Source organism: Ovis aries, chromosome 7 (genome assembly GCF_016772045.2).
Source record: "Ovis aries strain OAR_USU_Benz2616 breed Rambouillet chromosome 7, ARS-UI_Ramb_v3.0, whole genome shotgun sequence".
NCBI classification, from domain to species: domain Eukaryota; kingdom Metazoa; phylum Chordata; class Mammalia; order Artiodactyla; family Bovidae; genus Ovis; species Ovis aries.
Window position 1 is genome coordinate 49,449,057 of NC_056060.1, and position 17,153 is coordinate 49,466,209.

Below are 17,153 nucleotides of genomic sequence, written 5' to 3' on the forward strand. Positions count from 1 at the left end.
TTCAATTCTGTAGGTACACCCACCTCAAAAGTCAGTCTTATTTGAGAGAACCTCAAATTCCTCGTTGATCAGACTGAAACCCTGAGTTGTTAAAGCCCGAAAACAAGGACTGGGGTAACAAAATAAAACAGAAAACTAGATTAGAAAAGATGTCCGTTGCATTGAGAATGTAAGATCTAACATCCTGAGCAACAGTATCCAAGGGTACAATTTCTCCCTGAGTGAGTTCCAAGATGTATACTTTGATACAAGTTGTTTCTGCTTTATCGATGTGATCTAGATCAAAATATGGAACCTGGAGAATATTCATTAAAGAATATGATGTTCTCAAGAATAAGAAAAAGAGTCATAAGAGAAAAACTGACATTTTACAACTGAAGGTAAAGACATGCTGAAAAGTGGATGGGGGAACACCTCTAGAGTGTACATCATATAAACTGAACCTCATGAAGAAAAAGAAATTAGACCATGTAGATCATGCCTGCTATTCTGCTCAACAAGTAAATGCCCAAAATGGACACAAAAATGAAACATTTTACTTCTTTCTAGTTGGTCTCACTTTCCATGCGCCTCTCATGATCTTAGCATCTTGCTGTGCTGTCAGATTCTAATGTTTAGAGCCATTTATTTTTCCTAGAACATGGACCATAAACACAGCCTACTACTTCATCTAGTGTTTAACAATGAAACACAATTTGTTCCAATACTGAAGGAAAAATAGGATGTTTGGGGCTTTTAGAGACTGTGTATCTGCATTTTACATTTTATGGGCAACTTTAGGGATTTCCAAGGTTATTTGGACTAAATGACATTTACGTCTTCCTTGAATCTGTGCATTCAGATAGCAAGTGAAAATCTTTTGTGGCAAAAAGCAAAACTAGCAAGCTATTAAACAATCCTAGAGTACTGGTTTGGGGAAACCAAGGAGTTACTATCCAGTATACTAATGTCAGCCACTTTACTCAAAAGAACCTTCTGAATTTTTTTTGCTACCAGTAACTGCTCAAGGTGATAATTTAAAAGATAGTTAAAACACTACCCTGTTCCAAGAATTTCACATTCTACAAATACAGAAATCCTAACCCTAATATGGATTCGCATACATGTTAAGTCTAAACTTCACTTACGCATATACTTTTGAGGCAATCTTCAGGATTTTAGCTTTAGTGTACGTAAACTGTGAGTTCTTCCTGTTATGGAAGACAGTGGCAACGGAGAGGCAACTAGGGATCAGTAAAGATGACGGAAGGCAAAAGAACAAAAATCTTTTAAATTGAAATTTGTTCAAAATAAAGGCAGATGACTGAAAAATAAGTCCAGGCCTTAGAACTGCTACCCAGAACTGCTATCCATGAGGAAAAATATTCACTTACACAGGAATAAAATGGGTAAACGCAAGTCTAGGAAGAAGGTTTTAGGAAGACCAATTCAGTTCTAGCAGGATAATAACAGATTAGGCTACCCAAACTTTTTAATTCCAAACATCTGGAAGCAGATCAGGATCTGGAAACAACTCCCAAGTAATAGAAATGAAATTTAGAGCAGTTTATTAACATGTTAAGAGATACAATATCACTGATAGTATATTAGTTACCATTTACTTATGTACTGTGGTCAGTCAATAAATATTTATTGAGAGCCCATTACAAGTTCTAGACACAGGGATCAGCAGTGAATGGAATATAAAAAGTTTCTTAAGGAATCTGCATGCAAATGAGGACAAACAAAACACAAGGAGACAAATAAATAATCAAGATAATTTTAGAAATATGTGCTCTTAAGGAAACAAAACAAATAGTAAAGGTTAACTATCAACACTGTCTTAGATAAGAAGCTAAAAGACACAATCATGAGAAGAAACCCACCAGTCAGCCAAGCTACACAGTTCTGGAGGAAGAGCACTCCTAGCAGGGGGAATAGTAAGGAAAGATCATGTGGCAGGAACAAACTTAACATGTACAAAGAACAGGAGTGGGATCAACCAGGGAGGATGACATACAAGGCAATCAGAAGTGGTCAAGGGCCAGGTCAGATAAAGCCAATAAGAAACTACAGGCCATCTTTTTATTTCATTTTATTCTCACTAAAAACTATTATCTCCAGGGAACTGAGAACTACTGAAGTCAAATGACTTGCCTAAAGAGTTCTGACACAAACACTTGGATCTTAATTCCTACAAAAATTGCTGGATTTGGTCTCTCTTTTTAAAAACTAAATGTATTGTTATGAGGGCTTTTACATGTTCACTCAATGCTTCAGTTCTGAGATCTTATTTTTACGTATAATCACTATGTTGCTGCTGCTGCTGCTAAGTCATGTCAGTCGTGTCCGACTCTATGTGACCAACAGGCTCCTCTGTCCCTGGGATTCTCCGGGCAAGAACACTGGAGTGGGTTGCCACTTTCTTCTCCAATGCATGAAAGTGAAAAGTGAAAGTGAAGTCACTCAGTCGTGTCCAACCCTTAGCGACCCCATGGACTATAGCCTACCAGGCTCCTCCATCTATGGGATTCTCGAGGCAAGAGTACTTACTGGAGAGAGTTGCCATTGCCTTCTCCGATAATCATTATGTTGCTAAGTCGCGTCAGTCATGTCCAACTCTATGCGACCCCATAGACGGAAGCCCACCAGATTCCCCCATTCCTGGGATTCTCCAGGCAAGAACACTGGAGTGGGTTGCCATTTCCTCCTCCAACACATGAAAGTGAAAAGTGAAAGTGAAGTCACTCAGTCGTGTCCGACTCTTAGCGACCCCATGGACTGCAGCCTACCAGGCTCCTCCGTCCATGGAATTTTCCAGGCAAGAGTACTGGAGTGAGGTGCCAAGTTACTCAACCACAATTTCTTCTCTTTATCATGAAGATTTTCAGAACTCAGCCTCCAAAGTGAGGGAATGCTTTAACTTTTAATAAAATGAAATAACTGCTAAATAAAGATAAGAAAAGCACAAAATACTACAGAAGAAAAAAAGGAAAGGATACAGATTCTGGAGGAGAAACCACAGAAGCTTACGAGCTGGTCCTTAAAAGGAAATGGCAACCCACTCCAGTTTTCCTGCCTAGAAAATCCCAAGGACAGAGGAGCCTAGTGGGCTATACAGTCCATGGGGTTGCAAAGAGTCGGACATGACTGAGCACACAGGCAAAAATAAGATTTCCTCAAGTGGAGAATAAGGATAATGGCAAATAGAGGAATGGCAGGCAGAAAGATGGTTATGAAAATAAAATGACCACTTTTATCTGTTACTATATATAGGTCTTTAAAGAAATGTGATTTCAGAGAAATTACAATTAAATCCTTGAAAATGAATCACAATCTGCAGAAATTCTGTAATTAAAATTTTTATCACATGATTTTATTAAGACTACTCTGTGTTAAAGAATACAGATGTTAAAAGTAGAAAAAGGTTTTATGAACATATTTACTGCATATATTTTTAAAAAGCTTTATTTATTCATATATTTAAATATGATTGAACCAATAGAATTAAGAAAAAAGCCCATTTGCATACCAACAATATAACCTGCTCCTAGTAATACTGTTATTATTTACCAAAGTAAAAGTTCACATTTAAACATGGTAAATTATACACATATATGTATCTCAAATTTCCATGCAATCCCCACTAAACTGTCAGTAAAAGTATTTTTTAAAACACACACACACAAAACTAACAACAAGTATGGAACAGCAACAAAACACGATCATCTGACTTTACAGCAATTACAAAAACAGAATAGAGGAAAAAACGACTAAGAAGTTATGAAAGCTAACATAAAAATATTTCCTAAAATCGAAGGACATAAACCCTTGCTATCTTTGCCCTGTTGTTCTTCAGTTGCTAAGTTGTGTCTGACTTTCTGCAGCCTCATGGACGGCAACCCATCAGGCTCCTCTGTCCATGAGACTTCCCAGACAAGAATACTAGAGTGGGTTGCCATTTCCTTCTCCAGAGGATTTCACTGATCCAGGAACTGAACCCACATCTCCTACATTGGCAGGTGGATTCTTTACCACTGAGTCACCAGGGAAGTCTGCCTTTGTCCTCTTAAAACATTTATATTCTTATGGTAAAAGGTTAAACTGATATTTATACAATAAAAGAGGGAATATGAAGTATGTTCTTAAAAAAACAAAAACAATAAAGCAAAATAATCTAAAATTGTGATTCAACTATATTAGGAGAAACAGTAAAGAAAGAAGTGTGAACTCCTTTTCCATAAGCAGTCAAAAGGTAAGGCTTTAAACCGCTTAATACTGGGACCTCCCTGGTGGTCCAGTGGTTGAGAGTTCACCCTGCGATGCAGGTGATGTGGATTTGACTCCTGGTTGGGAAACTAAGATCCCACATGCCTCGAGGCAACTAAGCCACAACACAACTACTGAGCCTGCTAGCCACAACTAGAGAGTCCACACACCGCAACGGAAGATGATGCAACAAAGCTCCCACATGCCACAATTAAGACCCAATGTAGACAAATTTTTTCTAAAAAAAGGCTAAAAAACTGCTTAATCCTCCACGTTAACCAGTTGTAGCAGCAGTTTTCAAACTTTTTGACTTGTGAACCCCTTTACACAATAATTGAGGAACCTAAAGAGCTTTTATTATGTGGGTTGTATGTATCAGTATAATATTATAAAAGTTGGCAAATGTTTTAAAATTTTAATTCTAAAAACAGCAATAAACCCATTCCATGCTAATAAGTAACACTTATGAATATATTTTCCAAAAAAACTGAGTGGCACTGCTGCTCATTTTTGTAAATCTCAATAGAGAAAACTGGATTCTTATATCTGCTTCTGTATTCAATCTAAAATGAAAATCTATTTCCACATAAATATGTAGCTGATAAAAGGAAGAATTTTTTTAAATTTTATTATGTATTTATTTTTGGTTGCTCTGTGTCTTCACTGCTGTGTGCACGCTTTCTCGAGCTGCGGTGAGTAGGGGCTGCCCTCTAATTGCAGTGCACAGGATTCTCATTGCGGTGGCTTCTCTCATTGCAGAGCACAGGCTCTAGGGCATACAGGCTTCAGCAGTTGCAGTGCTGGCTTACCTGCCCCAAGGCATGCGGAATATCCCCAGGCCAGGGATCAAATCCCTGTCCCCTGCACTGACAGGCAGATTCTTAACCACTGGACAACTAGGAAAGTCACAAGGAAGAATATTTTTAATAGTATTTTCAGGTAAGTGTGGATATTATCCTTCTTTGATATTAAGCTAAAACTTAAAAAGTGTAATTCTATAACAGTAAGTTGCAAAGTGGACTCTGCAACCTTATCAATTAAACTTTTCAGACCATTTCAGTTAAAATCTATTGCTCTATCTTTCACTTAAGTAGGTCTTACATCCACAACATGATTTTATAATATCATGCATGGACCTTTTGAAAACAGATGGTCCACTGCGTTATGCACACTTCCAAACACTGACACACTTCACTGTAAGATAGCAAAGAAAAAAAAAATCACATGTTAACATCATCAATTTCATCAGCAAGGTCCTAAGAAGTTGCGAAGATCATAGTGGCAGATATGTTTTCCAAAATTCTAATTTCTGCTTGAAAGCCTTAATTTTATATGGCAATAAATTTTGCTGGTCCAAGTGACAGGCTCACTTCATTTGTTTTTGAGAAAATAGGTACAAATATCCATGTTTAAATAACTATAGTTTGTTACTCTTTCAAGTAAAAATAGTGTTCCATGAAAAAAACAACCAGCTAGCTAGTTCAGCTCACACCTCAATCACACAAATATTTTTCTTCAAGACAAACATCATAGTTTGGTATGCAGCAGTAGTGTCTTATAACATTCTTCTCATTTTGTCACAACAAATATTAAAAAAAAAAATCTACTCAAGCATCAGGATTAATGAAATTAACAACCTCTACTGCTTCATGGAGGATATTCTTAAATGAAATCAGCTTTCCCCTCCCCAACCAAAAATGCAAAGCAATGAAGAATATGACTACTGGTACAATTTTTGCCACTGTCTTGCTATGCACTGCAGGACCCGGAGATTTATGCATCACTCTGTTTGTACCACTAATTCAAATGTCAACAGAGTAAAGTAGCAAATAACTTAGTATTATTATGAAATAGTTTCAAACCAACAGGTAATTTGAAACATTTGATGATCCTCTCAAGACTTCACAGAACACATTTTGAGAACTGCTGCTCTGGAGATACATATAAAATAAGAAGAGGAACTAAATCTCCAGGGGAAAGAACTCCATGGTAGGAAGACAGGAATGGTAAGGAGACATCTTTCCCTGTATACCCTTTGTACTATGTGAATTTGGTATTCCTTGTATGTATTTTATCTTAAAAAATTAGAAAATTATTTTCTTTAAATGTAAACTGACATCTTACAGTGGCTAAGTATATATATAAGCATATTATCTAAATATAAAGGTCAATATACCCAAAAAAGTTTTTTTAAGAGCTGAAAATATTCCCATTTAGGAAGCAGAACTAGGAGACAGGGAGAAGTGGCAGAGGAGACTGCTGTTTTTTCACTATAAGCCATTTGGAACTTTTAAACATGTACATTTTAATTGGTTCAAAAATAAAAAATCATTCAAAATACTGAATGGAAGAATACAAGCTAAAAAGACAAATAAAGCAAATACCTAGGCACAGGTGACAGAATGGCTATGAAATACACCAAGATGTACCAGCAAATGCCTGGAATAATGTGCCTGTGAGTTTTCACTCTTATATAAATATTATTGTGTATTATAACAAAAATATTTTCATTTAAAAAGCTAGTTTAAAAAAATTAAAACTTAGTTTAAAAGCAAAAATTTCCTTAGACCAGAATGTCTAACTCAGTTAAAAACAGTTAAGTATGTAAATCTTGAGTCATTTTTAACAGTTAAGTGGTTAAACCTTCCCCCCACATATCCATATCCACACACATACACAAATAACATAAAATAATCTTTCATTTTTTCCTTCTATTTCATTTGACCACAATTAAAATCAAATCAGAACTTATTTATTTGAAAAAGAAAATAAAAGAATAGCTTTATGGTAAATATAATTGCTGCTGCTGCTACTGCTAAGTCGCCTCAGTTGTGTCCGACTCTGTGCGACCCCAGAGACGGCAGCCCACCCAGGCTCCCCCGTCCCTGGGATTCTCCAGGCAAGAACACTGGAGTGGGTTGCCATTTCCTTCTCCAATGCATGAAAGTGAAAAGTGAAAGGGAAGTCGCTCAGTCGTGTCCGACTCCTAGCGACCCCATGGACTGCAACTTATCAGGCTCCTCCGTCCATGGGATTTTCCAGGCAAGAGTACTGGAGTGGGGTGCCATTGACTTCTGAAATTACTTCATAAACCCACTATCAAAGTCAATTTTAAATATAGTGTCTCATAAGATGTCCTGATCAGAAGAAGTGATTATTTCTACATATAAAATAGGTAACTCAAAAGCAAACTGCATTACCCACTATATGGACCCAGGGCTCCTTGGAGAATGCCTGAATCCAGGACTGAGATAGAAAAGATGTTAAGTTAAACTTAGAACATTTTGCTGTGCAAAAAGAGAGAATATACTCCAGAAAAAATGAGTATATCAAAAAGACAAAGAAGCCAGGGAAGAAAGGCTCCCACAGGACAAATCCAAGACAATCTGAGCAACAAAATAAATAAAGGCAGTAACGGTATAAACCATTGAGTAAGACAGGAAGTACATAAGTCCGTATCAATGAGATAAAAGGATTTTCTTCCTTAAAACAGAATGCCTACTGACATAAAAGAAACAGTCAGAAAATAATCATTCTGCAACCATCAGTGTAAACATCAGTACAGGCAAGAAGCATCAATGGATGTTAATATAGGAGGGAAATTTGATGAGGATACAGATCTGATTAGTAGCAGGATATCTGCACTATCTCAAAGTTATACCCAAAGATTGCTTATTAGGTGAAGAGAAAAATAATAACTATATACCCCTGTGAAGAAACCAAACACCACCATGATCAGAAACTAAAAAACTAACATCACCACTGAGGGGCAGGCCAACGGCATGTACTTCAAAATCATACCCTGGAAAGGATACAAAATCCCCAGTTGGGGATGCATAGCCCAAAACTAATTATGAGGAAACATCCACAAATCCAACCTGAGAAATATTCTATGACATATATAAGCCTCTATTCTTCAAAAATGTTAACACAATGAAAGAGAAAGCCTAAGACACTGTTCCGGATGAAAGGAGACTGAAGAGATATGACAACTAAATGCAGCTGGCAATCCTGATGCAAATCCTATGGGGGAAACACTGTGTGTGTGTGAAAGTCGCTCAGTCATGTCTGACTCTTTGCGACCCCATGGACTAGCCTGGCAGGCTCCTCCATCCATGAATTCTCCAGGCTAGAATACTGCAGTGGTTAGCCAGTCCCTTCTCCAGGAGATCTTCCCAACCTAGGGATAGAACCCAGGTCTCCTGCATTGCAGGCAGATTCTTTACTGTCTCAGCCAATGGTGTAATGGTACAAATGCTATTATTACTGGGACAAAGGGACAAGACAGGAATAGAGACTAGAGATTAGATAATGATATAGTATAATGTTAGATTACCTGAATCTCATTAACTGTATTGTGATAATGCAAAAGAATACAATACACAAAGAATATTTAGAGACATGGTTTAATACATGCAATTTATTTTCAAATGATTCAGAAAAGAGTACTAAAGCAAATGAGACAAAATTTTTAAAATGGTACATCTGACTAAAGAATACTGAAGAGTTCTCAGTACCATTTTTTAAAACTTTTCTCTAAGTGTGAAATTATTTCAAAATTTAAAAAATTTAAATAGAGGCATATTGGATGTCAAAAGGTGGTTTAAAAAATTATTTATTCTGATGCCCTATAACACATATAAACAGGAGAAATGAATGCAACAGTGACTCAGACTGGCACACTGCTGCATATAGAACTTCCTAAACTCTCAATTCTCTAGAAAAACAAAACAAAACAAATTTTGGGGGGTTGAGAGGGAGGGGGGGCAGTTCTGTATGGCATGTAGGATCTTAGTTCCCCCACCAGGGATCGAACTTGTTCCACCAACTCCCATCCTCAAATTGGGAGTGTGGAGTCTTAACCACTGGACTGCCAAGGAAGTCTCAAGAAAAATGCTTTTTAAGTAACCACATAAACACTAAGATGCTGATCCTGTATACCCTCAGGAAAACACAGAAATCTATGACTTCATGTCAACACAGACCACAATGAGGGATTCTCCATTCATCCAGCAAACCATAAGCTCCTTTGCAGGCAGGCCTTAAGGTCCTGCTCTTTGTTTTAACTCAAGCATTGACACAGGGCCTGAAATACAGCAGACATATTTGTTGAATAAATGATGAATGTTTAGAAAGAGGAATAAAAGTCTACATGTTCTCAAAATTGAGAGAAAGAGAAAGAAAAGGAGAAGACATCTAAATAGGGTATCAATTATTTTAAATGCATTTTAAAATATGAACATTTTCAAACCTCACAAAAGCACAGAATATTACTATGCATATACCTACCACTCCAACACAATTATCAGGATATTTCACAATTGCTTCATCCACACTCATTTCTCACATCTTTTTTTCGCTCTGAAATACTTTTAAACAAATACCAGACATCTTATTTCTCTTCCTCATTCTTCAGTTTTCATCTCTATAAATGGGAATTTTCTTATACAAATATAATGCCATTAGTATCCTTCACAAAAACTAACAATAATCCCTTGATATCATCTAACAGCTATCTACATTCAAATTTCCTCCTAAGTGTTTCAGAAATTACTTTCTACAATTGGTTTGAGTCAGGACTTAAATAATGTCAACACATTACATTTGGTCACTACACATAAATATTTTTAACCTTTTTACTACTGTCTATTAGTAACTGTGAAAAACTCTATTAGACAAACCAATTAATTAATTCACACTTGTAGTTTCTCTAGAATCAAACCCAATCTAATGCATTTACTATTCCCTCTGTCTGCAGCCATCTTCCTCCAGATTGCCACTATAGCTGATTCTTTCTAACCACTGATTGCAAATCAAATATTACCTCTAAAAAAAACAGCCCTTTCTAACCTCTCAATGCACAGCAGAGTCCCACTTTCATTCATTCTCCATTATATGCCCCTGTTTTCTTCATGGCACTTACCACTACATAATGCTGTTCTGTTTATTATTTCCTCTAATAAAACATCCACTTCAAGAAGGCAGAGTGCCTGCTTCACTGAAGGCCAAGAATAATGTCAATAACATGAGACAATCAATAATACTGAATGATTAAATAGCAAAGCAGTTAAAGTTCAGTTCAGTATTTTTTAAACATTTGTAGCTCACTGCTCACACCATGATATAAATTGAGTACCTGCAGAAACTCAGGCCAGCTGTTACCAAGACACTATGGGATACAGCAAATAAAGATTAGCGGTATAAGGCATTCAAAAGCATTTCTGGACTTTTACTGAACAATGATTACAGGTTTCTGAAAGAAAATGTATTCAGAATGATTTAAAGCACATTACCAGGAGTAAAATAAAGTTTCATTTTTTTTAGTATCATATGAGAGCTATTAAATTAGGCGTTAATATCTACAAAGGGACAGAAGTATTATTTAGACCACAGCTCACTCGCTTTTTTTCTTCTCCCTCCCCCCACCCCATCTCTAATATACATATACCATGGAAGAATTTTACATTTTCAGATAGCATTTCTTTCTGGGGAATGGGTCATGATGAATACAATTAATACTAAAAACACCTAACTAAAAATGCAAACCATTAAATTTGAGACCTGGAGAAAACTAGAGTTATCTGCCCCACACTTCTCATTTGACAGCTGAGAGAGATCTGAGGCCCAGGGTGGTCATACAAAGTCACAGACCTAATGAACAGAAAGCAAAGCTACATCTAAAATCCGTATCTCCTGTCTCCAACCCTATACTCTTTCATAAGATAATGTCACTCATAGAATGCTAATATCAAGTTATAATATTCTTTACATCATTTTTAGTAATGTCACTTCTTTTTTTCCTATTGAAATCCTAGTCACCAGAGGAAAAGTCAAAACAAGGACACCTGTAATTATACTCTAAGTAAAGCATGTTATAGAAACCCCTTTTTGACAAAATAATACAATAAACGTCTGAAAAAAACTAACTGGTTTGATTCAATCAAGTTTCTATTCCAGTTTACATTTTAAACTGAAAATAACTATTTAGAAATATCTGCTGATTATTCCTTCATTTTAAACAAGTAAATTGTTGACTTCTTATATTAAAGATCAGTATAGTTATTTTTCAACTACTTGCAGAAATTGAGTACTGATGTGAAACCTGTGAAGGTGAAACTTCCACTATGATGCATTCAAAACGAAATTATTTCTTACTTTATCTTTCTTCAAAAACCAACTCCAGTGAAGAACTAACATGCAAGTGACCGAAAGACACTAAGGGGGAAAGTGACAGAAAGATCCATACACATAAGATACAGCAACCCTGATAAACAAGAAGAGGCTCTACTCTTCCTAGTTTCCCTACAATATTATTCAGACCTATTCATAAATACCCTTGTCAGTTCTTAGAATACTAGTAGGAATTGTAGAGGCAAATAAATGCACAGGAGAGATGTCATTTGTCCAAGGTTAAAATGACAAGAGATGGACGAGAGTAAAACAAAGCAAGGCATTAAAAAATAATTAAGATTCTTTTCCGAGTGAAAGGGTTCTACTTGTTCTGTCTCATAAACACAACTAAACGCTATTGTTTGAAATGAAAAATAACTGCTTACACTGACATGAAAATTTTTACCAAAAACATACAGTAACAAAGTATCAAAATGTAGACTTTCACTCTAGTGAAATCAGTATTTTAAAACTTGTATGTGATATCCAAATCACATACTAACATTTGAAAGCAATGACAAAAAAAAAAAAAAAAACAGAAATGGGAAAGGAAATGGAACCTTAGTTATCTTTTTCCCAGTCTGTGCTTTTTGGTTAAAGAGATCCCTAAAACAAGAAAATTAAACATAAAACACCAAATGAAATAAAGTTTGGATTAAGTCAGGTACAAAAAGCGTTATGAACTATAAAATGAAATCTATGTCAGCTGGCATCTTATCTCCCCAGAGAGCTCTAAATTCATCCTGCACATAAATCAAGAAACAGGAAAGCATGCAATACAATGGAGTCACCCCACACTACAAACACGAACAAATTAAACGAACACCCTATACTTCCTGGTATTTTTTTAAATGTTAAAACTTAGACCTGAGTTAAGTTATCTGTAAAGATCTACTCTAACCTATTTAAGAACTATGTGACAAACCTCATTTCTGCAGCACAAATATTTCCACAACAACATTGCTACCGGCTCTGATAAACTCTGTAAAAAAAAAATAATGATAATAATAAAAATATTAAGCTTTTTTAATGGCCAGCCAACCAACTCTTTACAAAATCTGACGCGTCTGTATTTCTGCTGTTCTGCGGTCTACGTTTCCTTGATCACAGAAGGAGGCAACTCCCTAACCGTCAGGGCTGCCTTAGCGCCCTCCAACTCCCCGGGTGCGGGTTACCTTCATCACTCCATTGTCAAATCGCACTCCCACGCCTCAGTCCTCAGCCCCTGTCCTAAGACTCTAGAGAGTCAAAAAGGGGAAAGAAATCCCCTCACCCACCGTCCTTTACTGAGGAGGGTGGGTGTGTCTGTAGACGAACGCTCTGTCAAACACAATTAAATCTTCCGCGGAAACCTCGACCCTAAGCCACAACGGAGCCAGCAGTAACCGGCCGGCCGCCGACCCCAGCCTTCCGCGGCCGCAGCCCTTCCTCTTTCTCCCCTCCAGCCCGGCCCCTCCCCCGTTGCGCGCACGCGCGGCCTCCAATCGATCCCCTCCCCCCGGCCCCCTCACCTGAATCATTAGCCACCCTCTTCCCAGGCTCTGGGAATCGCTGGCCCAGGAAGGAAGACAGGAGATGTGAGCGGGGAAGAGGATGCGTCGAGAGCCAGTGATCTGCGCCTCAGATGTTGGCCTAAGAGGCCCCTACGGTCAAGAGCAGCGTCTGTCACCGCCACCAAAACTGTACCAGCGGCAGCGCCTGGTTCGGCCCAGCTGACCCGGCTTAGGGTCAGAATGCCTAATTTGGTCCCACGGGAACTCGTTCCCCGAAACTGCGGGCGTTTCTATGCTGCGCAGACCGAACACCTCGCCACCGTCGCCGCCACTGCTGCTGCTCTCCAGTCGCCGCCGCCTAACCAATCCCTCCTCTACCGAGGAAGCACGACACTCAAAGCTTTACGACAGTTCGCAAAGTGAGAGCGCAGTAGCCTTCAATCCTCCATTAACATCTGTTTGTTTCTGCGCTTGCTCAGATGCCTGTTTCTCACCGTCCGGCTCCCTCTTCGCTGGCCCTCCCCCTTTGTACTCGCCTTATCAGTCTGTTGCCGAAACCTAACGAAGTCCTAAAGCTCGTTTTATGTTCATTTTTGAAATGCGTTCAGTATTAAACAAAATATTGACTACATCTTGGTTGATTTTTTTCATAACTGAAAGTTACAACCACAGAATTAATAACTATACTTAAGGTAATGAACAAAAACGCCATGGTTTAGTCTGTCACAGCAAATGGTACTCAAATCATCCTTACCAATGAGATCATCACCGTTGAGGTGAATTTGCTTTCAAAATCAGATAAAAAATGGTAATAGATATCCTGGGAACTAACTGTACAATCATATACGTTTTCTTATTTTATAAAAATCAGGAGACAACAGATGCTTCATTACTTGCATTAATAGGCTGTAGGCAAAAGGGATGTAGGCCTTGGAATCAGTAAAACTTCCTTTCAAATTCCAGTGAGTGAACTTAGAGGTTTGGGGAAGGGGTTGGGAATAGGGATAGATGGGGCGTTTGGGGTTGACATGTACACAGCACTATCTGTAAAATGGATAACCAACAAGAACCTACTGAATAGCATAGGGAACTCTACTCAATATTCTGTAATAACCTATATGGAAAAAGAATCCATTCAGTTCAGTCACTCAGTCAAGTCCAACCCTGTGACCCCATGGACTGCAGCATGCCCAGCTTCCCTGCCCATCACCAACTCCTGGAGCTTGCTCAAACTCATGTCCATCAAGTAGGTGATGCCATCCAACAATCTCATCCTCTGTCATCCCCTTCTCCTGCCTTCAATCTTTCCCAGCATCAGGGTCTTTTCCAATGAGTCAGTTCTTTGCATCAGGTAGCAAAAGTATTGCAGTTTCAGCATCAGTCCTTCCAATGAATATTCAGGACTGATTTCTTTTAGGATTGACTGGTTTGATCTCCGTGCAGTCCAAGGAACTCTCAAGTCTTCTCCGACACTACAATTCAAAAGCATCAATTCTTCGCACTCAGCTTTCTTTATGGTACAACTCTCACATCCATACATGAGTATTAGAAAAACCATAGCTTTGACTAGATGGACCTTTGTTGGCAAAGTAATGTCTCTGTTTTTAAATATGCTGTCTAGGTTGGTCAAAGCTTTTCTTCCAAGGAGGCTGCAGTCACCATCTGCAGTGATTTTTGAAAATTAAAAAAAAAAAAATTCGGTGATGAAAATAGCAGGTGTCTAATTGATTTGAACTTTGTAAATCTGTCTCCAAAAAGAAAGGAAGGTCGGGGAGAAAAGAAAGAAAATGTCAATTATACCTCAAGTTTTAAAAATCAAAAGCAGGTTAAAAATTTTAAACTATGTTAGTAACTTATGTGATACTTCTGTTGCACAGTGCTAACTGGGATCCAGACCCATATGGCTGTTTACTGGTTATGTCTCACAGGCAATTCTAATGCATCTTGTCCAAAATAAATAAATGAATGTACATATATAGTGTTTAAATCTCATCCATCTCAGGTTTCACTGTCTCTTTCAATAGGACCAAGTTATCTAATGAGGAACATAATGGTCATATTTGATAACTCTCTGTTCCTCACTCCCTACCTCTAATCAGGCAGTAAGTACTTCCAATTCTGCCAATGAAACATTTCAAATATTGAAAATCCACCCATTCCTCTCTGTACTCTGTACCAGTTCAGGTCTTTCGTATATTTGGTATTATTCATTTGTATAACAAATATTTATCAAGTACTTACTATGTGCTAGACATTGTGCTGAGCATTGTGAGTACTAGATACATGACCACTGTTTTACTTGAAGTATTTGAGAAGACCCAGAAAGCAAGCCCACTATTTAGAATATAACGTGGAAGGTATAGGATGACACACTCACGCTCTGAGAACACAAAGACAGAATACTGTAGTCAAACCAAGAGAAGGTAACCTTTAAATTTTGCAACATTAATAAGACAGTTACATAAAGCAAATAGGGCATTGCCCACAGAAAGATTAGCAATACTAAGCTACAGAATCCTCTAGTTGAAACATCGTGAAACAAATTCTCTACTAAGATCTACTGAATGTATCCTGCAAGGAACGTCTCAGGAGATAAGGGAAGCAAAGTAGACAGAAATGTATTAAGTAAGATTTTTGCTAGGAAAAGGAATTTTAACTATTTTATATTTCAAACCATGAGAAGCTGTTAAAGGGTATCAATCAGAGGAGAAATAATCAGATTTGATTAAAGACACCATTCTATAAGGCAAGTAGAGGACAGACAGAGAAGGCCAAGAGGAGAGGAGCAAAGACCAGTCAGAATTGCAGGTAAAAAGGGGTGCGGGTAGTAGAAATGAGCAGGAAGGGACAGAAACAATAAGAAGAATGAATAACTATGTGGTTCTAGAAGGTGAAGGAGGGGAATCTCAGAGACTTCCAGATTTATGGTGAATGCTTGGGTGGTGGCACCATTCAAGAAAGAGACACAGGCTTGAAAAACCCAACTTTGGGGTCTGGACCTTTCAACTGGTTAGGATAAGGGAGGAGATTGAGAGAAAGGAAAGTATTACTTCCTATGTTGGGCAAGTTGAATTTACCCAAAGTGGAGATTCCAATAAGCTGTTTGAAGCTTAGGAGAGAGGTCTGGGCTGAAGACAGAGATCTGGACTCATTCACACAGAGTGTGACAGCCAGAATAGTTCTGATGAGGCCACACAGAGTAGAAGTGAGACGAGACAGAGAAGCCTGACATTTTAAGAGCTGAAAAATTAAAAAGAGTCCCACAAGGCTATGCGTGGGCCAGAAAGAAAGTGATAAACATGTAACAAACAGCACCAATGAGGAAAAGTTTCAATAAAGAAGTGAACGGTGAGGGACATGAAATGTCTGTTAGTTTCACAGTATGGAGATCAGTAAGCAGGAGCAGTTTCAGCAACTTGTCTACATTTTAGAACAGAGGTTTTCAACTGGGGTTGGTTTTGACTCCCAGCGATTATTTGATGCTATATGGAGATATTTTTCAGAGAAGGCAGTGGCACCCCACTCCAGCACTCTTGCCTGGAAAATCCCATGGATGGAGGACCCCGGTGGGCTGCAGTCCATGGGGTCGCGAAGAGTCGGACACGACTGAGCGACTTCACTTTGACTTTTCACTTTCATGCACTGGAGAAGGAAATGGCAACCCACTCCAGTGTTCTTGCCTGGAGAATCCCAGAGACGGGGGAGCCTGGTGGGCTGCCTTCCATAGGGTCACACAGAGTCGGACACGACTGAAGCGACTTAGCAGCAGCTGGAGATAAGCACAACTAGGCAGATGTTACTGACATCTAGTGGTCTGAAACAAGGAATGCTGCTAAATACACAGCACAGCCTCCCACAGCAAATAACTACCTAAACCAAAATGTTAATAGTATTCCAGCTTAGAAGTCCTGGTTTAGAAAGGACGAAATGGGGTAATTATACAAGAATCGGTACTTTTTAATGAAATTTGTAGTAAATGGAAAGGAAAGATACATATCTAGCAGCATATGGAATTTAAAAAGGGGAGACTTGAATCATGTTGGTAATTGAAGGGAAAGGAGAAATGAGAAAGGTGAATGGAAATAAACAAATGTTCAGTTGAGGCAGAAGAAATGAGATTCAAAGCTCAGATGGGAGAATTAGCCTTGGATAAGAGAAGGGATATTCCTTTCACTGAAACAGGTAGGGAGGAGGAAGAAGTGATTGTATAAATGAATTAGGTTTGTTAGCTTCAGGGAACAA

The 17,153-nt window shown here is 38.2% G+C and overlaps 1 protein-coding gene across 8 annotated transcripts in view; it reads right to left on the reverse strand.

Annotated features, from left to right (window-relative positions):
- The window catches only part of RNF111 (ring finger protein 111), an 84,230-nt gene extending 70,950 nt beyond the window's left edge, over positions 1 to 13,280 (reverse strand). For all 8 annotated transcript variants that reach the window (XM_042252387.2, XM_060417856.1, XM_060417854.1 and 5 more), the window contains exons 1-2: positions 12,930 to 13,280; positions 12,344 to 12,400 (exon numbers count right to left, since the gene is read on the reverse strand). In XM_042252387.2, the coding sequence (XP_042108321.1) occupies positions 12,344 to 12,348 (5 nt within the window). In that variant the 5' untranslated portion in view covers positions 12,349 to 12,400; positions 12,930 to 13,280. The remainder of the gene's footprint in view (positions 1 to 12,343; positions 12,401 to 12,929) is intronic.
- Positions 13,281 to 17,153: the final 3,873 nt, after the last annotated feature.